Genomic DNA, 25,098 nt, shown 5'->3' on the forward strand with positions numbered 1-25,098 from the left:
CTCTCCCTCTGCCCCCTCCCCTTGACCCCTTCAAACGATGAGGCTCTGTGTTGCCTCTGTGACTGACGGCTTCACGCCTTGCCCTGTGACTTCCAGTCACAAAAGAGGAAGATGTGAACCCGTTTCAGATAGATGGGCTCAGTGAAGCAAGTGGCATCCCTGAGCCCTGGGCAGAGGGGCAGAGGAGGGGAGACTGAGGTCCAGAGCAGGGGGTCAGGTCTGAGGGGGTCAGAGAGCCAGTACTCCGGCCTGGCCTTGCATCTTGCTTGTGCCCCTCCTTCTTGCATCCCAGACCCGCCTTGACAGTGCTGGACTCCAACAACCCACCCTGATCACCCGATTTGCCCCACACTCCTTTCCTGGCTGCCCAGTCCCTGGGCTTTCTACCTGCAGTCAGAGCTCTTTTATGCTCAACTGACCACAGAGGGTCTCCTAATCACCACTCCAGGGTGGGGCTCTACCCTCCCATCAGATTGAGGGGTCCTAGTCTGAAGCCCTGGCTCTCCCTCATCCTGGGATTCCCAGCAGATCTGAGTTCCTGCAGGAGACCCCAGTTCGATTCCAGGGTTGGGAAGATCTGCTGGCGAAGGGATAGGTTACCCACTTCAGTATTCTTGGGCCTCCCTCGTGATTCAGCTGGTAAAAAAATCTGCTTGCAATGAGGGAGAACTGGGTTCGATCCCTGGGTTGGGACGATTCCCCTGGAGAAGGGAAAAGCTACCTACTCCAGTATTCTGGCCTGGAGAATTCCATGGACTGTATAGTCCATGGCGTCACAAAGAGTCAGACACGACTGAGCAACTTTCACTTTCACTGAGTTCCCGGAATGGGGTTCCCTTACTTGGTGGGCATTTTCTCTCCATCAGTTTGGGGGGTTTCAGGGTGGTCCTGGCTCCCTTTCTGCTGTCATCCTACACAGCTGCCAGGAATCTCACACTTGGGGAAATTTTCACTCCAAGCCCTTCCTGGAGATGTGGCAGCCCTTTGGAGGATGCAGAGGATCTGGAACCAAATTGCCTCTCCTATGTAAACACCCCCAGACTCTTACTCCACAGTCTTTCTCTGGCCTCCTCCACCTTTGGTGCCCTACTGGTCACCCTTGTGGCCCATCCGCCCGTCCTTGTCCCATCCTGCTTGGCAGCCTATGTGACCCCTGTGTTCTGGTATCAGCTAGACGGAGCAAGCTGAGTCCAAGAGGCAGAAGCTCTGCAACAAGCAGGGCTGGGGGTGAGGGCAAGGGACACACCACTGACTGTTTATGCATCTTTTTGGGGGTCAAGGAACAGAAGGACAAAGGACTTGCATAAGGATGAAGATGGACTGCAGCTTCTCAGAGGGAGAATGGCTGGGTTCTGAGCGGGAAGACTTTGGATCAACCAAGGTTTTACTATCTTCTTAGTTGGGTACTGGCATCTCTCTTACTTTCCTAGTAAAATTCTTCCTTTAAAAATCCCTGCAGGAATTTCCCAGTGGTCCAGTGGTTGAGGAGGCTTCCCAGATTGTGTTAGTGGTAAAGAACTCACCTGCCAATGCAGGAGAGGTAAGAGACTCAGGTTTGATCCCTGAGTCAGGAAGATCCTCTGGAGAAGGAAATGGCAACCCACTCCAGTGTTCTTGCCTGGAGAATCCCATGGACAGAGGAGCCTGGTGGTCTACAGTCCATGGGGTCACAAAAAGTCGGACATGACTGAGGTGACTTAGCACCCACACCAGTGGTTAGAACTCCATACTCTCACTGCCAAGGGCCTAATTTCAGTCCCTGGATGGGGAACTAAGACCCCACAAGCCACGTGACATGGTCAAAAAAAGAAGCCCCTATATTGTTGTTTTACACACAGCACCAGTAAAAAATGGGGGCAGTTGTGGGGAAAGATCAGGGGCTAAGAGGCCTGGCAGATGGAGGACAGGAAATGGGGGGGGGTGTTGCTGAGCAGAAGTGCTCCCTAAAGTTCTTTTACCAGGATGTGACCCCCCCAAAAAAGGGCCCACTTGAAGGGTGAGAAGAAGCTCGGACAAGATAAGGTACAGAATTGGGAAAAACCCACCCCAAGTGGGTGACATCCGCCCCCTCAGAACCCCCCTCCCCCATCACCGCAGCTGTGAGTAGGAAAAAGGAAGGGGAAAGAGGTCCTCGCCACACGCTAGCAGCTTGCAGTGTATGGTTAGTGGTGTGTGGAGGGGCGCTGAGATGGTCCTGTGGGTCTGATGGGAGCCGTGCCCAACGGTGACACCCAGTTTGCCCCAGAACAAGTGCCACTGACACAGACGAATACATTTGTCACCTGAGAAACGTGTCGGGGGGAGAGGCAGACGTCCACAGGGGTGTGAGTGTGTAGGCACGCACACACATCCCCAGGCCTCTGCAGTCTGTCGGGGTGTCTGTATGGGGTGACCATCTCTGCCCGAGCCTGTCGCGTGCTCGTGCCCGTGCCTGTGAGGGCTGTGGTTTTTACCCAGGGTGGGAGATGACTGGCCATTTTCAGAAGTCTTTAAAGGTCATGGGTACAGATTCTACAAGTATTTCCTTCTTTTAAGGCTCATGATTTCTTTCCTAAGGTGTTTCCCTGCAGCTGTTAACCGTCCCTGCTTGATTAAAGTTTCCAACAGCCCAGCCCCCTCCCCTGGGGGAGGAACATGGTCAGGGCCTCCCCCAGACAGCGACAGCGGTGCACGTTGTGACTTCCTGGGCCCTCGGGGGCCTGTGAAAGTGAGTGGGAGTGTACAGAGCAGCTGCAGTGAGTGGGGGCGGTCAAGGCACTTGAATCTGTGGAGCACAGGGCTTGGCGTAGGGACAGCAAGTGTGTAAATCAATTGCAGGAACACTTGCAGGAATTCTGTAAACTGGAGATAATGTCCCAGTTTTCAGAACCTGTATGGAACAGGGCCTGGGTGCCAGGTAAAATGTGAAAAGCAAGCTACCACTATGTGCTCAAAAGAGGAATCAATGGGCATGCTGCCTAACTCGCCTGTTGGAGAGGCTTCAGGAGGCAGGGTGCCCAAATGGGGTTGAACGAGCTTCACGCTCATAATGCTTTGGATGTCTTAGGCCACCTGGCCTGTGTCTCTGTCCTCTTTAGCTCTTTTAGTGATGGATACACATTTCCTTATGACTCTCTGCATTCCCTCAGTCCTAGATCATCGTATGGAAGGTGGTTATGAGAGCAGAGTCTGTCTCCTTCCCCAAGTGTGTCACGTGGTATCTTTGTGATATTGACACACATATTTCCCTCTGAGGCTGGACATCAGAAAGGACATCTGAAAGTCTGACCCTCACGTCAACTGCTCAAATGTCAGGAATGCCTGGGGGCTTCTCAGAGCTGAGGGGCCAGTGCTATACATTTCAGCTTTTCCAGGATCATAACTTCAGCTGAGATCCTAGAGGACAAACACCAGAGCCCATTTTTTGTCCTCTCCTGATCCTCCATGCTCATTTCAGGGAGTGGTTCTACAGTAGACAAGAGGAGGGGGCCCATCTAGGAGCATCGGAAAAGAATTTGCTGTGTGGAAAAGGGCTTGGTGAAGTGCAGCCAATATCAGGAAGTCAAGGAAGTCTCCCAAGACTCTGAAAGTCAGGTTCTGTCCATCTTTAGTAGCCTAACCCACTGACTCCAGGAGGCCCTGATCTCCGGACAAGGTGTGATAGGCAAAAAATGGCCTCTCCCCCCATGTTCACAATCTTAACCCCCAGAACCTGTGCAGAGGTTACTTTGCCTGATGAAATTGTTAATGTGACTCACTTGAGAATCTTTAGATGGGGAGATCACACTGTTTTACCCTGAAGGCCAATCTAATCATAAGTCCTTGAAAGGAAAAAGTTTTCAGGGTCATGGGAGGAAAGAGGTTCGACCTTGGAAGACAGGGCAGAGAGATAAGACATGAATAAGATGCTGCAGGCAGAAGAAGGGGACCATGAGCCAAGGAACGCGGGCAGCCTCCAGAAGCTGGGAAAGGCAAAATAACAGATCCTCACCTCGCCTCCAGAAAGGAACCAGCCCCGCTGACATCTTGACTTTAAGCCAGTGAGATGTGTCAGAACTGTAAGATAAGAAACTTGTATTTTGTTTTTTAATTTTTGCTGGAGGATAGATGATTAACCATGTTGTCTTAGTTTCAGGTGTATCAAAAAGTGAATCATTATACGTATATATATATTCCCTCTTTCTTAGATTCTTTCCCCATACAGATCATTATAGAGTATTGAGTAGAGTTCCCTGTGCTGTACAGTAGGTCGTTATGAGTTATCCATTTTATATATAGTAGTGTGCATATGTCAATCCCAATCTCCCAATTTATCCTTCCCCACTGGTAACTGTAACTTTGTTTTCTACATCTGTGATTCTATTTCTGTTTTGTAAGTAAGTTCATTTGTAGCTTTTTTTGATTCCACATATCATATCATACGATATATCATATGATAAGTCATATCATATGATATTTGTCTTTCTCTGTCTGATTTACTTCACTTACTGTGATAATCTCTGGGCCCATCCATGTTGCATTGTTTTCTTTTTTATGGCTGAGTTATATTCCATCATATACATGTACCACATCTTCTTTATCCACTTCTCTGTCGATAGACATTTAGGCGCCTTCTGTGTCTTGGCTATAGTAAATCGTTGCTGCGGTGAACATTGAGGGGATGCATGTCTCTTTTCAAATTATGGTTTTCTCAAGATATATGCCCAGGAGTGGAATTGCTGGATCGTATGGTAATTTTATATTTAGTTTTTTAAGGAGGCTTCATTATAGTCTTCTCTATAATGGTTGTACAATTTACATTCCTACCAACAGCATAGAAGGGTTCCCCTTTCTCCACACCTTCTCCAGCATTTATTAGAAACTTGTATTTTTTTAAGCCACTAAGTTCATGGTAATTTTTTTACAGCAGCAGGAGATACGTTTCCTGAACTGTGGAGGAAGCATGATGTAATGGAAAGAACTTGGTGTAGATAAAGAAGCCAGCACAGCCGTAGTGTGTCACTTGGGTAAGTCACAGTTTCCTATCTGTAGATATGGGATTGTCTAGATATCTGACATCAGTTAAGGGGATCCTGTCTGGAGATACTGTAGATGTCGATTTTAGCAAAAGCGTCACTGAAAGTCTGTTAAATTGCTTCAGAGGCAGGAGAGAGGACAGCATCATTAAGAGGGTTTGCAGCTCTTTGATCACGGAAGCCAGGGTGCCAGCAGGTCTCCAGTGACTACCTTAGGCCTCTGCTTGGCCCTGTCTTGAATGGCAACCCAGAAAGCACATTCATATACAGGGATGGCCCAGAGCTCTACAGAAAAGCAAATACACCGAAAGGCAAACTCATGATTCAAACATTGCAGCAGAGCAAGATGATGGCTCCAACCACAGAATGAGATATAATAAAGATGAATAATACCAGCTAGCATATATTGAAGAAATGAAATTTGGTGCTTAAAAAATTTATGTAAGCATCGGTTGGAGGCAGTCCTGGCTTAACGATAGTTTATGTATAAATGTTTGAGGCAAGAGGCAGTTACCAGTCGTTTGGAGCTTGAAGGAATCTTAGTGAGCTCAACTCACTTATTTTACAACCTCGGAACTGCATGCAGTAGGCTGTAAGTTCATTATGAATTAGCCGTATGACTAGGAGGGCAGGTGACAAAAGGCTGCCCAGCAGGACTACAGCTGCTTTACCACAAATGCCAAATACTGTGCCGGCCACACCTACAGCCCCTTCTAAGGGGTCGGACCCCTACTGATGAGGCAGCCCTAGACCCCCAACGTTGTTTATGTGACCCTCCCCCCAACCCCTCTGACCTCAGTTGATTGAGATAACCAAGTGGCAGCAGATTCAAGGCTGGTCTGTCCAGAGACCACCCCTCTGGGGTGGCTTGGCCTAGAAATCAGGGAGGATGTGAGGTTATCAAATGCTAGCTCTCAGGGGACTTCCCTGGTGGTCCAATGGTTAAGACTCCAGGCTTCTACTGCAGAGGATGTGGGTTCGATCCCTGGTCAGGGATGTAAGATCCCATGTGCCACGCTTGTGGTATGGCCGAAAAGGAAAAAAGAATTTAGTTTTCAAGAATTTAAATGGGAGAATGTGGAGATGAGCACTTAGGTAGCAGTAGGGAGGCACACAGAGCCTCAGACATCCCTGGCCCCCAGGCCTTCCCACTGGGTGCACTTCTTCCAACTGTCAGGATCTTTGCAGCTTTTTATTGGCAGGCAGTGAGAAGCTGCTGGAAACCAGTGCCTCCTGCCAGAACAGCTCTTAACTGATGACTGGTGGGAACTGGTGTACATCCTAGCAAGTCACCCTGGGGAGCTAACTCTGGGGGCACATAGTCTACCCTGGCTTTCAGAGTCCTCCAGTAACTGTGAGCCCCAGTTTTCCACTGGGGAAATTTCCCGAGTGGACACTAAGTGGTATCTCCTTATTAAATTGCATGTCCCTGACTCCTAACAAATTTGAACATATTTCAAGTTTGCTAACCAGTTGAATTTGCTCTTCTATTAATGTTAGATCCTTTGTATTTCCCTCCCCCTGAGAATTTTATTTTGAAAATTTGAGGCCTAAAGGAAAGTTGAAAGAATAATACAGTGAAAGCTTATACATCTTTCATCTAGTATGTCAGTCAAAGCTGAAACTGTTTTCACCACATAAAAGCAATGTTAACTATGTGTCATAATAGAGGTGTTAGCTAACCATGGTGGTAACCATAATGCAATATATAAATGTGTCACCTCAACACATTATACGTCTTACACTTATAACACATGGATTCAGTCTCTGAGTTGTGAAGATCCCCTGGAGAAAAGAATGGCAACCCACTCCAGTATTCTTGCCTAGAGAGTTTGATGGATAGGGGAGCCTGGACTACAGTCCGTGGGGTTGCAAAGAGTCAGAAACAACTGGGCAACTAACTCTAAGAGCTAAACAGTCTATGGAAGGCTGTTATCTTTGTTTCTGATGCTCAAGTGTGGGGTCTGCAGGGCAGGAAACTGGGAAGCAGGTGGATGAAAAGTAGGGGAGAAAGGATAGACCAGAACCCACAAAGACAGCCTGGAACCCAAGTCAGTGTCTCAGTACCTCAGTTTTGATGCTGTGAGTGTCCTGCAAGAGAAGCTGTGTTCTCCCCCACGAGGCACCACTGCTTTGGAACAAAAGCCCAGCAGGTACACAGTCCCAGCCGGGCATTGGCTCTCAGTAAGGACAGGCACCTGTTCCAGGGCCATCTCTTATGTCATCCTTACTTTCTTCAACGAACTGAATTGGGATGTTCTGATATACATATATACCTAATTTTTTATTCCTGTTTACTTATTGATTCCCTTCTACTTATTGATTTGATTAACTAGTCTTTGAGCATGTTCTGATCTATTTGGTAAGACAAATCTCTCTTATTTCTTTTTAAAAAGATATTTGTCCTTGACTGTTCTTTGAGAACAAATTGGAACTATAGTAACTAACAGTATACTTTATTTTGGGGAGACCTGACTTTTTTCTGGTTTTTAAAAAACATTTATTTATTTCTTTATTCGGCTGCATCAGGTCTCAGTTGCAGCACGTGAGATCTTGGTTGAGTCATGGTGGACATTTTTTGTTGCCCCGGTGGCATGTGGGATCTCAGTTTCCCCGATCAGGGATGGAACCCACTTCCCCTGCATTGGAAGGCGGCTTCTTAACCACTGGACAGCCAGGGAAATCCCTTCTTCTGATACTTTATCTTCCCTTCCAAGGAGATGGTTGACAGAGTTCTCTGGTGGTCTAGTGGTTAGGACTCAGCACTTTCACTCCCTGGGAGATGGCTGATTTTCTGTTTGTCCCACGCTCACTTTGTATCTTATGGTTATGTTGTATGACTTCATATGAGTATTATGAAGTCAATTCTTGACTAAATTTACACACTATAAAACTTCCAGTCAATTAAAACAAAAAAAAATTAGAGACTTCCCTGGTGGTCCAGTGGTTAAGACTTTGTCTTTCAATGCAGGAGGGGAGGGTTCAATCCCTGGTCAGGGAGCTAAGATCCCACATGCCTAGCAGCCAAAAAACCAAAACATAAAGCAGAAGCAGTATAGTAACAAATTCAATAAAGACTTTAAAAAAAGAAGTCCTGGGAATGTAAGGTATAGCATGATGACTGTAGTTAATAATATTGTGAAAGTGAAAGTGTTAGTGGCTCAGTCATGTCAGCCTCTTTTCATCCCCATGGACTGTAGCCTGCCAGGTTCCTGTCCGTGGAATTCTCCAGGCAAGAATACTTGAGTGAATAGCCATTCCCTTCTCCAGGGGATCTTCTCAACCCAGGGTTCAAACCTGGGTCTCCTGCATTGCAGACAGATTCTTTACTATCTGAGACACCAGGGATACTCCATTGTATATTTAAAAATTACTAAGGTTTTTTTACAGTTAATTTTTATTGGAGTATAGTTGATTTACAATGTTGTGTAGGCTTCTGCTATACAGCAAAGTGAATCAGTTATATATATGCATATATCCACTCTTTTTTAGATTCTATTCCCATATAGGCCATTACAGAGTATTGAGTAGAGTTCCTAGTACTATACAGTAGATTCCTATTAAGAGAGTAAGTAGATCTTATAAGTTTTCATCACAAGAAAAAAAAAGCTATGTGCAGTGATGGATGTTGACTAGAGGTACTGTGGTGATCATTTCACAATATATACAAATATCAAATCGTTATATACCTGAAACTAATATAACGTTATATGTCAATTTTTAAAATTAACATACAGTATTATAGTGGTTACATGGGTTGTCTCACTGCCAGCTACTAGAATTCAAATTTCAACTCTTAATGCATTACTAGCTAGTGATATAGGGTAAATCACTTAATCTCCCCATTCCTCAGTGTTCCTTTCTGCACATCAAGATTGGCAATAGTAATCTATCTCAAGAGGGTGTTGTGAGGATTGCTTAGAAGAGTGCATGGAATTATGATGCTGACTATAGTTGTTGTTATTCTAAGAATTTGATAATTTTAGTGCATATTTCCCCATTTTCAATTTGAGCTGTTTATTGCTAGACTAGGAAAAAAGCATATTAAAAAGCAGAGACATTATTTTGCTGACAAAGGTCTATATAGTCAAAGCTATGGTTTTTCCAGTAGTCATATATGGATGTGAGAGTTGGACCATAAAGAAGGCTGATCACTGAAGAACTGTTGCTTTTGAACTGTAGTGTTGGAAAAGACTTTTGAGAGTCCCTTGGACTGCTGGGGAGATCAAACCAGTCAATTCTAAAGTAAATCAACCCTGAATATTCACTGGAAGGACTGATGCTGAAGCTGAAGCTCCAATACTTTGGCCACCTGATGAGAAGAGCGGACTCTTTGGAAAAGCCCCTGATGCTGGGAAAGATTGAGGGCAGGAGGAGAAAGGGACGACAGAGGATGAGATGGTTGGATGACGTCACTGACTCAATGGACATGAGTTTGAGCAAGCTCTGGGAGATAGGGAAGGGCAGGGAAGCCTGGCGTGCTGCAGTCCATGGGGTCACAAAGAGTCAGACATGACTGACGGAACTGAACTGAGGAAAAAAGCAATTTGCTTTCATTATTTTATCTTGTATCCAGTCAACTCTCCTAATTGTCTTTACATATATACACACACTATATATGTATATATATAAATATATACATATCTACTTTATTTATCTATTTATTTTTGGCTGCACCGGGTCTTCGTTGCTGCATGTGGTCTTTTGCTTGGTTGCAGTGAGGGAGGTGGGGAGTGCAGGCCTCCGATTGCGGTGGCTTCTCTTGTTGTGGAGTAAGGGCTCTAGGCACATGGTCTTCAGTAGTTGCAGCTCGTGGGCTCTCAAGCACGGGCTCAGTAGTTGTAGTGCATGGGCTTGGTTGCTCCACGGCATGTGGGCTCTTCTCTGACCAGGGATCAAACTTGTATCTCCTGCATTGGCAGGTGATTCTTAAGCACTAGATCACTAGGGAAGCCCCTGTATTGTCTTTTTACTAGTTTTTTTTTTTACTCGTCTTGAGGTTTTTGATAATACAATCATATCAGCAAGAACAATAGATAGCTTTATAATTTTTCAGATAATCATAATAATCCATTCTCTTGTTTTACTGCATCTGGTAAAACTTCCAAGATATGATAAACAACAAGGGTAATAGCAGGCATTTCTGTCTAAATTTTTATTTCAATAATGTGATTTTAGTGTTTCACTATTAAGAACAATATTTGCTGTTCGGGTTTCCTAACAGCAAATACTTAGAGTTTTTATTGGGGATGGTACTAAGTTATACTGGCTCTGTTTATTAAATATGGGAGACTTTCTTCTTTTTTCCATAATCTTGACTATGGAAATGGCATGGCAATTACTCTTATTGATGGTTAGATAACACTCAGTTGTGGCATCAATTAAATGCAGTCTTTTTCAAAGGTAGATCCCTAATCACCTTTCTATTCTAGTTTTTTCTAAGATAAGTTGACCTTTTCAAACTTTTCTCTTTGGGGTCAATTTTGCTAATTTATGTTTTTCCTGAAATGTATCCATTTCCTCTAAATTTTCAAATTGGCTGTTGAGGAATATTAAGTTGCACTTTTAAATAAATCTTCCTCTCTTCTATCTATAAAAATGTTTTCTTTCTCATAACTAATCTTTTCTATTTTTAACTCTCTTATTTTCTCTTTACTTATGCTTGCAAGATGTTTTTCTATTTTATTAGCCCTTTTAAAGAACTTTTTTTTAAAGTGTATGCTTTTTAGTATTTTTGTTTATTTTCCATTCCATTCACGTCAGCATTTGTTATTTCCTGATTACTTTGGTTTCTTTTCTTGTTATTTTTCTAATTTCTTGAAATAAGTAATCCCTTTATTTTTCCTCTTTTTTTTTAAAAAAAAAGCTTGGTATCTTTATGTTATTTCAAGGATAGACTGAATAATATAGGATACAGGGTAATTGAGAGGGTTTCTGGCATTACACTGTTTTTTCATTCAGCATTTAAATTTTGTGAACACAGTAGTTTTGTTCTTTTTTAAAAGCCAGCTTTCAGTTCAGTTCAGTTCAGTTCAGTCGCTCAGTTGTGTCGGACTCTTTGCGACCCCATGAATCACGGCACGCCAGGCCTCCCTGTCCATCACAAACTCCCGGAGTTCACTCAGACTCACGTCCATCAAGTCAGTGATGCCATCCAGCCATCTCATCCTCTGTCGTCCCCTTTTCCTCCTGCCCCCAATCCCTCCCAGCATCAGAGTCTTTTCCAATGAGTCAACTCTTCGCATGAGGTGGCCAAAATACTGCTGTATTACAATTTACGTATGTTAAAATTTTTTACATACAGTAAATTTCATCAGTTTTTAAGTGTACAAGCCTATGAGTTTTAGGCCATATGTTCTTGGCCATGTAACCACAACCAAGAAACAGAAGAGTCCTATCACCCCAAATGTTCTCTCCTACCACTTTGTGGGCAGTCTTCACAGCAATTTCAGCCTGAACCTCAGTTCTCTTTGTTGGAGATCAGCATTACTCCTGCTTTCTGTTTATTTGCTTACTATCCTTTTCCCACATCTTTATTTTGGAAGTTTCTTTACCATTTTTTAAGTGTGTTTATTTTAAATAATATGAACCAGAATTTGATTTATAACAAAGTCTGACAGCCTTTTAATGGAGGAATTCAGTCCACTCATATTTACTGTAATGAGTGATGTATTTGATTTATAATTTCCATCTTACTTATTTTAAATTTCTTAACACTGTTGTGAACTCTTCTTTTCTTTACCTTTGCTGGATTGAATGAATGGCTGTTCATTTTTCCCTTTGTTATTCATCTTTCTATTAATAGTTATCATCCTTTGCCCTGGTGGCTCAGCAGTAAAGAATCTGCCTGCAATGCAGGAGACGTGAGTTCCATCCCTGGGTGGGGAAGATCCCCTGGAGAAGGCAATGACAACCCACTCCAGTATTCTTGCTTGGGAAATCCCATGGACAGAGGAAACTTGCGGGCTACAGTCCATGGGGTTGCAAAAGTGTCGGACACAACTTAGCAACTGAACAACAGCAACAACAATTCCTGCCCTGCCCTCTATATCGGCACCCATGCCTCTTCAGTGTGTGAACCCAGAACAGCTATTTCCATCCTACTCGCTTTATCTTCCACTTCCTTATTTTCCCTGCCTCTCTCCCCTCTCATCCTCCCAACCCCTCCCCCTTTAGGCACTAGAACACTTACCTTCCCCTTATTCCCACCACCTGATTCCGGAGTTTTATTGATGTAATTTAGTCCTTATTAGAATTTCCCTCACAGTGTGTTCCACAGGGTGCCCCTCACATCTGTTCCAAGGGTCTTTATTTAGCAATTTATTACATGTTATAAATACACATATAGGTATAAATATATAGGTCATGGTTCGTTGCTCCCCACTGCTTTCTTTCCTCTTCATCTTCCCCTATCTTGAAGTCTCTGTTCCGATTCATTTGTTGTTTCATTAAAATCTTAAAAGTATTTCTCAGATAAGATACTGAGTGGTTTTTGCAAATTTTCAAATACCTTTCTTTCTTCCTTGGCTGGTTCTGGATTTCAGGCCTTTTCTTTCATTAGCTCACATTCAATTTTGCTTCCAAAGTAGCAGATAAGAAGAAAGGAACTTCTTTCTGCATGAAAATGTGTATGAGTTCCCATATCCTTAGAGCTGAGAAATTTTAAATTGTATACGACTAAGTGTGTGGTTTTTCTTCTAGTTTTACTGAGATATAATTAACATTGTAAATTTAAGGTGTACAAATAAAGATTTTATGTACATACATCATGAAATGATTATTACAATAAGTTTAGTGAACATTCTGGAGAAGGAAATGGCAACCCACACCAGTGTTCTTGCCTGGAGAATCCCAGGGACGGGGGAGCCTGGTGGGCTGCCGTCTGTGGGGTCGCACAGAGTTGGACACGACTGAAGCGACTTAGCAGCAGCAGCAGCATCAGTGAACATTCATCATCTCATATGGATACAAATTTAAAGAAGTATTTAAAAACTGCTTTCCCGTGATAACTCTTAGAATTACTCTGTTAACAACTTTCATATGTCACATACAGCAGACTTAATTTTTTTATCATGTTGTACATTATATTCCTAGTATTTATTTTATAACTGGAAGTTTGTCCGTTTCAACTGCCTTCATGAGTGTGTCTTTTCCTATAGATCCAGTCTGTAACTTAAGTCTTTCTTCAGCTCAGGGATATTTCATCTATTATTTAATCATGCCATAAGTGTGGTGTCATCTGCATATCTGAGGTTATTGATATTTCTCCTGGCAATCTTGATTCCAGCTTGTGCTTCATCCAGTCCAGCATTTCTCATGATGTACTCTGCATATAAGTTAAATAAGCAGGGTGACAATATACAGCCTTGACGTACTTCTTTCCCAATTTGGAACCAGGCTGTTGTTCCATGTCCAGTTCTAACTGTTATTTCTTGACCTGCATACAGATTTCCCAGGAGGCAGGTCAGGTGGCCTGGTATTCCCATATCTTTAAGAATTTTCCACAGTTTGTTGTGATCCACATGGTCAAAGGCTTTGGCATAGTCAATAAAACAGAGATAGATGTTTTTCTGGAACTCTTTTGCTTTTTCGATGATCCAATGGATGTGGCAAAAAGCGGAGAAGAACTAAAGAGCCTCTTGATGAAAGTGAGAGTGAAAAAGTTGGCTTAAAACTCAACATTCAGAAAACTAAGATCATGGCATCTGGTCCCATCACTTCATGGCAAATAGATGGGGAAACAGTGACAGACTTTATTTTGGGGGGCTCCAAAATCACTGCAGATGGTGACTGCAGCCATGAAATTAAAAGATGCTTGCTCCTTGGAAGAAAAGCTGTGACCAACCTAGACAGCATATTAAAAAGCAGAGACATTACTTTGCCAACAAAGGTCCGTCTAGTTAAAGCTATGGTTTTTCCAGTAATCATGCATGGATGTGCGAGTTGGACTATAAATAAAGCTGAGGGTCGAAGAATTGATGCTTTTGAACTGTGGTGTTGGAGAAGATTCTTAAGAGTCCCTTGGACAGCAAAGAGATCCAACCAGTCCATCCTAAAGGAAATCAATCCTGAATATTCATTGGAAGGACTGATGCTGAAGATGAAACTGCAATACTTTGGCCACCTGATGCGAAGAACTGACTCATTTGAAAAGACCCTGATGCTAGGAAAGATTGAAGGCGGGAGGAGAAGGGAAGGACAGGGGATGAGATGGTTGGATGGCGTCACCAACTCAATGGACAGGAGTTTGAGTAAACTGTGGGAGCTGGTGATGGACAGGGAGGCCTGGAGTGCTGCAGTCCATGGGGTCACAAAGAGTCGGACACGACTCAGTGACTGAACTGAACTGATTTAATTATGACCTCTCCTCTCCTGTTCCTTTTTCTCCAGGAACTCATAGAATTTGCAGTTAACTCTCCTGGGTCTGTTCCAGTTTCCCATCTTTGACCACATGATTTGCATCCGCATGTTTTTGTTACATGTTTTGAGATATTTCATCTATTTGATTTTTCTACACCTGTTTTTGAGTTTTAGCTTCACCTTTGCTTTATCTGTAAACATTTTTAGTTTTGATAACATATTTTCAGGCTCAGGGAAATCTTTTGTGTTTGAGTTTCACACACATCTCCTCCAGGCTCTCATTTCTTCAGTAAGAGGTTTGTCTGTTTCCTCTAGCAGGTCTCTCTGCCCTCTGGTTTTTTTGCATTCTCCCAGCCTCAAGGACTAAGAAAGTTGATCCATCATGAGTTTTTTGGAGAGTCAGGGAAACTCAGCAAAGCCATTCATTGTTCTTGGGAACCTGACTGTTCTGAGACTTCCTGCTGTCCTGAGGCTGCTCTCCAGAAACTTGTCTGCAGGGAATTCTCTCAGCCAGTTCAGGAGAGCCCATGTCAAGTTTATCACCTGTAGCTGGGAGTTGCCAGAGAAGTGTGGAAGCTCCTGTAGGGTTGCCACATGCCCAGAATCTCCTCATTCTGGGTAGTCTAAGTATAATTGACAGATACAGTGATATTCTGGGTTTCCCGGGTGGTGGCTCAGTGGTGAAGAATCTATCTGCAATGTAGGAGCCACAGGAGACTTGGGCTCAATCCCTGGGTTGGGGAATCACCTGGAGAAGGGCATGCAACCCATTCCAGTATTCTTACCTGGAGAATCTCGTGAACAGAGGAGGCTGGCGGGCTACATTCCATAGGATCATCAAGAGTAGGACATGACTGAAGCAACTTAGCACACATGCACAATGATATTTACCAAAGACTTAAAAATAGAAGTCATGAACAGTAGGTACCTCTGGGAAGTACAACTGGGTGTAGGAATGAGGTGGGTGGGGGATGGCCTTTTACTTCGTTTTTCCCCCCTCTAGTAGGAGTTCTCAACTTTGGCACTTTTAACTTTGGGGGCCAGAAATTGTCTGCTGGAGTGACTGATCTGAGTGTTTAGCAGCATCCCTGGCTTCCACCCACTACAGACTGATAGCACTCCCTGTCCAGCTGTGACAACCAAAAATGTCTCCGGATATTGCCAAATGTCCCCTGGGGTTGTCACAGTTACTTCTGGTTGAGTAGCACTGTTGTATACCCTTTAGATCTATTTTATTTTTTTAATCATGTGTTCACATTATTCCTATAATTAAACATGTAACTGAGATCATGAGACAGAGGAGGAAACATAAAACTGTTGTGAGGAAGCAGAAGCATGAAGTAGAGAATACACATTAAGGGATAGGAAGCAGGTTAGCAAAGTGGTAAGGAATTTGGGGAAAAAATAAAAGAAGCAGAGACAGAGTGATTCACAGGGCTGGAGGAGAAGGAGTGTGAAGACCCACATCCTCCTGTCACCAAGGTCCCCAGTGATGCCAGAATCAGAGATGATAACAGTCTGCATATGCCCAGTCAGATCGCAGACACTGTTATGGGATTCCCATTCCATCCAGCCTCTTAAATACCAAGGTGTCCTTACAATAAACACTGCTTTACTTAAGCTAGGCTAAATGAGTGTATTCCTTTCCAACAAAGGTCCTGTGGATTAAGTGCCCAATAAAGAGATAGGCCCCCACGTCTTAGGATGAGTAGGCTGCAAATATGGTCTATAAAAGAACTGTAAAAGGAACTTTAGAAAGCTGTTCCTGGAAAGAAGTGGTGGTGGAGGGGGGAGACCTCGGCCATCCATCAAGGCTGGCTCCAAATTCCTCCAGGGCTGTCATGTACAGGAGGGAAAAGACGGTATAACTCTATCTCAGGAGGCAGAACTGGTGACAAAAGTAACAGGGAAGTAGATTCTGCTTAAAAAAAGAAGTTATAACAATAAGAAAGATTGGAAAGCAGTGTTTGGAAGTGAGTTCCCAATCTCTGGAAGCTCACAGGGTGATTTCTGCAGTGGGTATAAGTTTCGGTCAGGTCTGTCAGCTTCCTTTACATCTAGAAATGTAAAAGCTTGGCAAGAGAGAGATTAGATTAACTCACACCATATGTAGAAATCTCTTAGGCTCAAATGGCATGATAGAATATTTAGTTATTAAATCAGAGGAGGTTGGTTGGTGGAGTTAAACAATAAGGAAAGATCTCAGAGGTTTAGCATTTTCAGTTGGCCTTGATCAGCTGGTTTTTCCCCACAGAATTAGTCAGAACTTGTGGTTGCAAGAGAAAAAAAAATCTAACTTAGTCTGAATTACGCAAAAAAAGGGAATTTATTAGCTTACATAACCAAAACGGAGAAGGAAATGGCAACCCACTCCAGTATTCTTGCCTGGAGAATCCCAGGGACGGGGGAGCCTGGTGGGCTACCTTCTATGGGGTCGCACAGAGTCGGACACGACTGAAGCGACTTAGCAGCAGCAGCATAACCAAAAAGTTCAGGAGGCTGGTCTAGCTCTGGGCATGGCTGAATCCAAGGCTTCAAATGAAGTCATTAAGACTTGGTCAGTCTCCGTGTCTCAGCTTTGTTTCCCTTCCTTTGTAGCCAAAACTACCTTGTAAATTTAGCGTTATCTTGACAGTGCAGAGCAAGGCCAACGCTGGAGGGGCCTTGGCTGAAGGGCTTCTGAGGCCCTTCCCCATCTAGAAGTAATTCCTTTGTTGTTCAGTCGCTAAGTTGTGTCTGACTCTTTGCCACCCGATAGACTGCAGCACGCCAGGCTTCCCTGTCTTTCACCATCTCCCAGAGTTATGAAGATTATTGCGCCTTTGATTGTCCCAAAGACCCTGCCTCTTCGCATCTTTGGCGCAATCCTATCCTCCCAGCTGGAATCTCAGAAAGAGGGAGAAAGCTGGGCTGCCCTCCTGCCACCACCACCTCCCCACCCTACTCCACCCCACCCCCCGCAACACGCACCTCCTTCCCCCACCCCCAAACACACACACCCACCCCGGCCAGGTGACTTCCCCTGACTCCACCCCTGGGAATTTGCGTAGGAAAAGGCGCTCCTTCTGGCTGGAAATAGACACTAAGGAGGAAGGAAGCTGCTAAGGAAAGCACCTGGAGCTGTAGAAGGGGAGAGATCTGTTAGGTATTTCATGATCAGCTAACGAGACGTGGCAAGGGGTGGAGGTGGGGGGTGGACCTTAGAAGGTGTCGGAGGCGGATCTGGCTGCCCCGACTTATTTCCTTGATGCAGGGATCAGTCAGTCAGTTGCCACAGTCCTGGCGTTCAGGCATGAGGACCTAGGCTAGGGGACGAGCCTCGGTGATAAGCAAGATGAGAGGGTAAGAAAAATCCAAGAGTTGTAGAAGAAAGAGAAGGCAGAGGATCCAGGCTTTGGCAACTGGAAGGAGAACAAAGTTCAAATAGCACCCAGCTTCAGAGGGACGGCCGTCTCTCTGAGACCGCATGGCCAGAGCTCAGCGAAGTCCCAGGAGAGACTCGGAAGGGCAGTCCCGCAGGGTCGGGACTGCATCTCCCAGCATGCTGTGGGCCGAGCTACAATAGGCCTGAGCAGAGGTGGTGGCGAGGCCGCGTCGCGTCGGGAGGGGGCGCTCGGGGCTTAGTTCTGAGCGAGCCGAGACCGCGGGCGTTGCGTGAATCCCGTGACGAGAAGGCGTCTAGGGGCCAAGGTTTGCGGCCTGGATTGAGGGCGCTTGAGACCTCCGCGGCGGTTCCCGGCTTGTCGCAGGAGGCTGGCTGGACCCCAACCCTTGCGTCTTCCAAGGTCAGGGTTTCATGTCTCCCGGGCCTCGGGCACATTGAGTCGTCTTTAGCACAGCAGCTCTCAGAACCCCACATCCCTGCTGGCGGTTCCCCACGTCCGGTACCCGCCCCTAAAGCCACCTTCCCTTCTACGCAGTCCCAGCTGCCTGCTGTTAACCGCGACTGGGACCTCTTCTGGGGAGGCCCAGGTTGGGGTCCTCAGAGGTCCAGGAACCCTAGAAAACCTACTCTGTGGTTTTCTCTGGGACTCTAAGTGGAAAGGAGAGAAGTTTGGAAGTAAAAGCCTCAGCTTCTCCCTCTTTTCCACTCAAACCTCAGTAGAGTCTGTCAGGAGATCGACAAAGGCTGAAGGGGGAAATGGCCCAGACCTCAGGTCGTGGGTGATGGCCCTGGGCAGGTAGGTCAGAGGCTGGGAAGCTTGAAGAGCCCAGGTGATGGGAGTGGAGAGGCTCTGTGTGCAAACCCTGGGGACGGCCTAGCAACTGGACTCCGGCCCCACCTGTAACACCCACCCCTGCATCATTGATGCTGCGGCCCCTTTTCCCCAGGTAGATGGTCCCAGAAGTGCTCTGCACAGAGAACAGATTTCACACGCCCACCATGTGGGGCCTGTTGCAGGTGTGTGTCACTTTCTAGGTCAAATCGAAACACTTTTTTCAGAAGTTTTATTTAAAAACTTTGGCACACGACAGAGACGGCAGGATGGAGACTGGTGTTCTGCCAGGCTTCTCAAGTCAGAGACCAGGCTTGGGTTTCTCAGGTCACTGGATTCCAGGACCCGTCCAGCCTGTGGGCTCCTGAGGAGGATACCCCTCACTGACCTTGCAGACTCTTTACCCCTCCCTTACTGCCCACTTCCGGTGTCTGAGGAGACACGGAGGTGTCAGGGGTAGACTAAGGTGTGGAATGGGAAGGATCTGGAGTTTGGGGGTTGAGAGGAACAGATAGAGGGGGGAAAAAGAGGTGGAGGGAGGGGCCGCTGCCTTTTCTTACTCTGTCCTCAAGAAACGGGGCCTGCCATTCCTCTGAGAGGTCTCCCTCACAGCTCAGATAGGAAATTCAGGGACCATCAGTCCTGTGACTGAGGAAGGGCTGCCTGTCTTCAGGGGGTGGTTGGGAAACAGTCATGGCCCCAGACGGGATAGCAGTAACCAATGCAACGGCCCCCTGTCTCAGCTGGGTGCGGGATGGCTGTTGGCATAGGCCTGGTCTGGAAAGGAAGCTCGGGCTCTGCGCCCCTGGGCACACACTGAGGCGTAGAGCTCTGGCTCAGGGTCTGAGGCCTGGGGCTTTGGCTCGGAGTCCAGCAGCACCTCCGAGTACTTGATGGGGCTTCCAGGGCTGGGGACTCGGCCCTGAGGAGGCCGCAGCTGCAGGCTGGTATAGCACATCACCTCCTCTGCAGCCTGGAGATGCAAGGCTGTTAGAAGCTCACGGGACCCTTGAGAAATCCCCCACTACCTTCCCTCCCCTCTTCAGCCACAACTGACTCACCCTGGCAGGGCCTCCAGGGGCTGAATCCTGTGGGTCTGGCCCTGGTTCCTGAGACAGCCGTCCTGGGGCAGGGAACAGGAGTCTGGTCACATCTTGTTCTTCCCCCTGCACCCAGGACCTAGCCACTTGCACCCCTCCCCTTGGCCAGCTTCCTACCTGTCTGCAGATAATGCAGGTTCCCATACAGAGGGACGTCTTCCACAGACTCCCCAGAGCTGCAACACAGAGTTTAGGGGATGAGAGGTGACTTGTTGGTAAGGGGGGAACTCTCGATCAGCCCATCTTTCTTGCCCCCCACTCACCGTCCATGTCCTGGCTGGCTCCTGCTCCGGCCACTGGTCCACTGGAACAAGTGCACAGCCAGTGAGATGAGGAGCAGCAGGGTCACAGCCCCTAAGAGGGCCCACAGCCCCCACCCCTTGGTCAAAGAGGGGATTCCTATGGATGTGAGAGAGTGGGGAGGGAGTGTTACTGCCCAGCCTAACCCTCCAGGGCCCAGCAAGTGGGACATGGGGCCACGTGACCCCTCCCCCTGCCCCTGCCCCGCCCAGCTCACCGGTCAGTAGCTCATCAGTGGGATGATCCGTGCAATTGCAGAGTCTGCTCTGGCCTGCTGTAGTCATCCTGGCCTGAGCCAAAGGATCAGCCTGATTTATGATCTGACAGCTGTGGCAGCCGCCTTTACTCCCACCCCTCTCTGGGCCTGACCCCCACAGCTCAGCATCTCCAATACCGGTGGTGGCAAAGTCGCTGATTTCCGGGGAGGAAGGGGGAGGGGAACAAGGGGGAGGGGAGGGATGAGTTAAAGAACAAAGACACCACCCTGTGCCTGCACCTGCACCACCCAGTAGCTCTTAAGCTTCCGCCCCCACCCCCACCCTTCCCCTGTACTCTGTACCCATTTCAGTCAGAAAAGAGGCAGGCCTGAGTTTATTGAACACTGGGCATGTGAGCTCTTGAAGACCCCAAGGCGGGCAGAAGTGGCATGAGGCAGGACCTACAAGACAAGCCAGGCCTTATGATGGAGATTACTTTCTGCCCCAGGGTGTCTGCCTTTTCTCTCCAGCGCTGAGTCCCTTGACAGAGAATAAGGAGAGGGAGGACATAATCCTCAGTGGGCATGCTACAAAGTGAAAATGGGATGAGGAGGCCCCCTTCTGCCTACAATCCCACCACATGCTGAGGCTGCCCCACAACCAAGGGACAGGGGTTAAGAATGACTTTTGTTATTGTTATTATTACTGGTATAATAGTAATAGATTTAGAGGATAGAGGAAGCTTGACTCCCTCCTCCAGTCCACTTCATCCAAGCTGTCCCTAAGAACTGTGAACCTCAAAAGTTAGTTGAAGTAAAGAAACCTCTGCCCAGTCCTGTCCTGGGAACCAGCCCAGTGTTCGCACTTGTTCACTTCGGGGAGCGGCCAAGTACCTGCCCCGCCCAGAGACAGCACAGCCACATGGGAGGCTACTGATGTGGGAAGAGGGATTCTAAGTTCCAAATATAAACCTTAGACCAGAGGTCAGAGATCTGTTTTGTCTGGCCCATGTGATTTTTTTTTTTTTTTCAAAGATTTAAAATCATTGTAGCAGTGTGCCTGGGGTGGGGATGGTAGCAGAGGTCCTGCCACTCTAAGCAATAAGAGGGTATTGTTTGTAAAGAATTTAAAAACAAAAGTCACTAAAAGTCAGTGTCCTTTTCATTATCACCATGTTCCAGCAATTCTAAAAAAAAAAAAAATGATAAAATATTCCTTTCTGAAAAATGTATTTTAAATTATTTTTTGGCTGTGCTGGGTCTTCATTGCAGCACAGGGGCTTTATCTAAATGTGTTGCTCAGGCTTCTCAATGTGGCGCCTTCTCTTGCTGCCAGAGCACAGGCTCTAGGGGGCTTCAGTAGCAGCTCTCAGGCTCTAGAGCGAGGGCTCAGTAGTTGTGGTGCACTGGCTTAGTTGCTCCACTGGCATCTTCCTGACCAAGGATTGAACTGATATCCCCTGCATTGCAAGGCCGATTCTGAACTACTGGACCATCAGGGAAGCCCTCTGAAAAATATTTTGTAGATATATGTTCTAAATTGTTGTGGTTACTGATGAGTTTTAATACTATGTAAAATTCAAGTTTCAAATATGTAAAATTCATGGGAAGGACTGAGGCTGAAGCTGAAACTGCAATACTTTGGCCACCTGATGCAAAGAACTGACTCATCTGAAAAGACCCTGATGCTGGGAAAGATTGAAGGTGGGAGGAGAAGGGGACAACAGAGGATGAGGTGGTTGAATGGCATCACTGACTCAATGGACATGAGTTTGAGTAAGCTCTGGGAGTTGGTGATGGACAGGGAAGCCTGGTGTGCTACAGTCCATGGGGTTGCAAAGAGTCGGACACAACTGAGCGACTGAACTGAAACTTCAAAAATTAGCACATTTGTGTTACTTACCCTTTAAAAATATTATAATCCACAACTTCCCTGGTGGTCCGGTGGTTAAGACTCCATGCTTCCAATGCAGGGGGCTCAGGTTCCATCCGTGGTCAGGAAACTAGATTTCACATTCTGCAACTAAGAGTTTGAATGCTGCAACTAAGACCTGGCACAGCCAAATAAATGTTTTTTGTTGTTGTTGTTGTTTTTAATATAATAATCTGCATGGAAGTTAATCTGTAGAATCCTAGTTATACAGCTGTATAATCCTAGGTATACAGCTGGCTCCTGACACAAGGTTGAGCTACATGTGTTTATATCCAGAATTAGTTCTTAACAGTTTTTAATTGTTCTTTGGTTTGGGCACAATTTCTGTGTCCAACTCCTATAATATTACATATTCCTGCATCTAACCAATAGATTTAAAAACAAACAATGATAGCACAGGGATTGAAAAGTCAAGTAAACTGAGCTTGAGTAGTTTAATTCTGCCATTCTAGGTGACCACTTAGTTTTTGTTTATATTGAAAATGTCTGGAATTTACTGTGAAATGGAATTTTTATGAATCTCTGCCAAACATCCCTTTGTTTACGACTTTCTTTTCCCATTTGTATGTCTGTTGCTTCATATGAAAGAAACTTTTTTGAAATGAAAATTAATAAAAGGTATTCTTTAATCAACCGTGGGTGGAAATTGACAAATGTATTGAATTTGAATATGAATATTGAATATGAATATGCCAAAATTATTTTTGACAAATTTTCAGAAGTTAACTTTAGAAAAAGAAATTAGAGTTATTCATTACTCAGCTAGGTTACTATGTAGATACAAATTTTTTACCTCTTTCTCAAAAAACACAATAATGTAGCCAAGAAATTCATTACCCTTTCTTGTTCTGTAATGTAAATTCAATTTTAACTCTTTTTATATTGTCATGATTATATCTACAAACTCCAATAAAAGAGATAATTCACTGTCTGAATTTCTGGCCCTTATTATTATTATTTTTGGGGCCCTGTTATTTGTTTCATTTACTGTTTATTTGAAGAAGGAAATGGCAACCCCTTCCAATATTCTTGCCTGGAGAATTCCATGGAGAGAGGAGCCTGGCAGGCTACAGTCCATGGGGTCGCAAAGAGTTGGACATGACTGAGGCGACTCTCCCTCGTATGCCACTGATTCGTTGTCAACCTTTAAAAACTGGAGTTCCAGTTTTTTGAAATCCCGATTCATTGATCTATTGGAAAAAAACCAGAAGGGCAATAGTGGGCCCGAATTCCCTAAAGGCAACAATCAGCTGGGGGCCATTTATCGTATTACAACTGGCCTGAATCACTTGTTTACATTGATTATGTCAACTGGTTTAGCGTCGGGGTTTAGACTGCCAAGCCAGGTTGCCTCTGGGTATTCCACTAGACAGGACAACTGTCCTGAGTGAGGGTCTCTCTCTGCCCTGCCCACTCCCTTTCTGGAAGGACAAAAAGATATACCTGTATTTCATTCATTTATTTAGCACAGCTATACCTCATTTGTTTAATAAATACATACCGATTGCTTGCTTATATGTCAAGCTCTGGAGATACAAATGTGAGTGGGAAATGGTTTCTTCCCTCAAAGAGTTCTTGGTCTAATTAGGAATAGGGCCCTATGTATCCTAGACAATTAAAAGACAGTGTGGAAAGATTACTCAACTCTGACTGGTCAATTCAACTGGTCAACTCTGACCAACTCAATTCTTGGTCTAATTAGGAATAGGGCCCTATGTATCCTAGACAAGAAAAAGACAGTGTGAGAACGATTACTCAACTCGGACTGGAGAAGGAGCAGGAGAGACTGGATAGGTGGTGATGAGTGGCAGATCTTATGCAGACAAAAAAGGGTTGAAATCTCTGCCAGCCTCTTACCTGATTACAAACTTAACCTTCCTGAACCTTAGTTTCCTTATTCTTTAAAAAAACTTTAATTATATTTACCTGTTGGGTCGTCTTGAACACATTAATTTCATTCAACAAGGATTCACCTGATGCCTGCTAGTATCAGGTGCTGTGCTAGGCTATAGGAATAAACATGGTAAAGAAAAAGAGATATGGCCCCTGCTCTCATGAAATTTACAATCTAGCTGTGTTTTATTTTTATAATTAATTTTAGTTTATTAGTTAATTTTAAGTAATTTAAATGGTTTATTGAAATGTAACTGACATGCAATAGTGGTTTGAAGGAAGTACAATAGCTGCACTAATGAATAAGCCAGAAGTTAAGGGTTCTGTATATAGTCCATGGGGTCGCAAAGAGTCGGACACGACTGAACAACTTTCACTTCCACTTATGAAGGGAACACGCACATTACAGGAGGAAAGGGAGATCTGAAAGTTGTATAGGGGTGTTAGCTGTGCAGAAACAGAGTGACTTCGAAACGTCCCGGAGACAGTTAATGTTATTTTGTGTCTGTTATTTTATTGTCCCTCAAGTTAAAATGAGACGTGCTGAGAATGAGCCCCGTGAGGTTGGTGCGCATGGAAGCGCACTGCCTGCGTAACTATTAGAAGCTGACGGATGACACCCCGCCACACGCCGCTCGGCTTTCCCACCCCCAGGGTAGGATCGCTTCTTGGCGGGTTTAGTCGTGAGAAGCAGGGGAAATCTACGTGCTCGGGCACGTGGCACTTTCTGCCCACGGTCCGGGGACTTTCCCCTAGGCGCAAACAAGGAACTAGTCCTCCGTATGTAGCCTAGGAAACAGGCCTTCAGCACGAACCTCGTTCCCCACGTCGCATTCAAGCCCTTTATAGCTCGAGGAGGAAACTTATTTTATAGTTAGGGTGAGGAGATTGGTGGCGTGGCACATTAAAAACCACTTCCCTGTATAACCTTCTAAGAATGTAGTCTTCTGGAGGCATTCTGGCTAACAGATACCTATATAGAGATAAGAAATGAACTAGTTTCACAAATGAACTAAGCTAAGCCCTCAGTCCTATGCAAATAAGGCCTGGCCCCGCCCACACCCTAGGTGGGCGTGACCTCCCTGGGAGGCCCAGGGTGGGAATA

General features: G+C 45.4%; 1 protein-coding gene across 1 annotated transcript; it reads right to left on the reverse strand.

The window, feature by feature from the left end:
* Positions 1–18,786: 18,786 nt before the first annotated feature.
* SIT1 (signaling threshold regulating transmembrane adaptor 1) lies at positions 18,787–20,599 on the reverse strand. The gene is made up of 5 exons (XM_006064357.4): positions 20,189–20,599; positions 19,935–20,070; positions 19,789–19,847; positions 19,633–19,694; positions 18,787–19,544 (listed from the first exon to the last, which is right to left on the reverse strand). Exons 1-5 carry the CDS (start codon positions 20,253–20,255, stop codon positions 19,311–19,313), a joined length of 558 nt encoding a protein of 185 aa, XP_006064419.1. The 5' UTR covers positions 20,256–20,599; the 3' UTR covers positions 18,787–19,310.
* Between the last annotated feature and the right edge of the window lie 4,499 nt (positions 20,600–25,098).

This window comes from Bubalus bubalis, chromosome 3 (assembly GCF_019923935.1).
Source record: "Bubalus bubalis isolate 160015118507 breed Murrah chromosome 3, NDDB_SH_1, whole genome shotgun sequence".
Taxonomy (NCBI): Eukaryota; Metazoa; Chordata; class Mammalia; order Artiodactyla; family Bovidae; genus Bubalus; species Bubalus bubalis.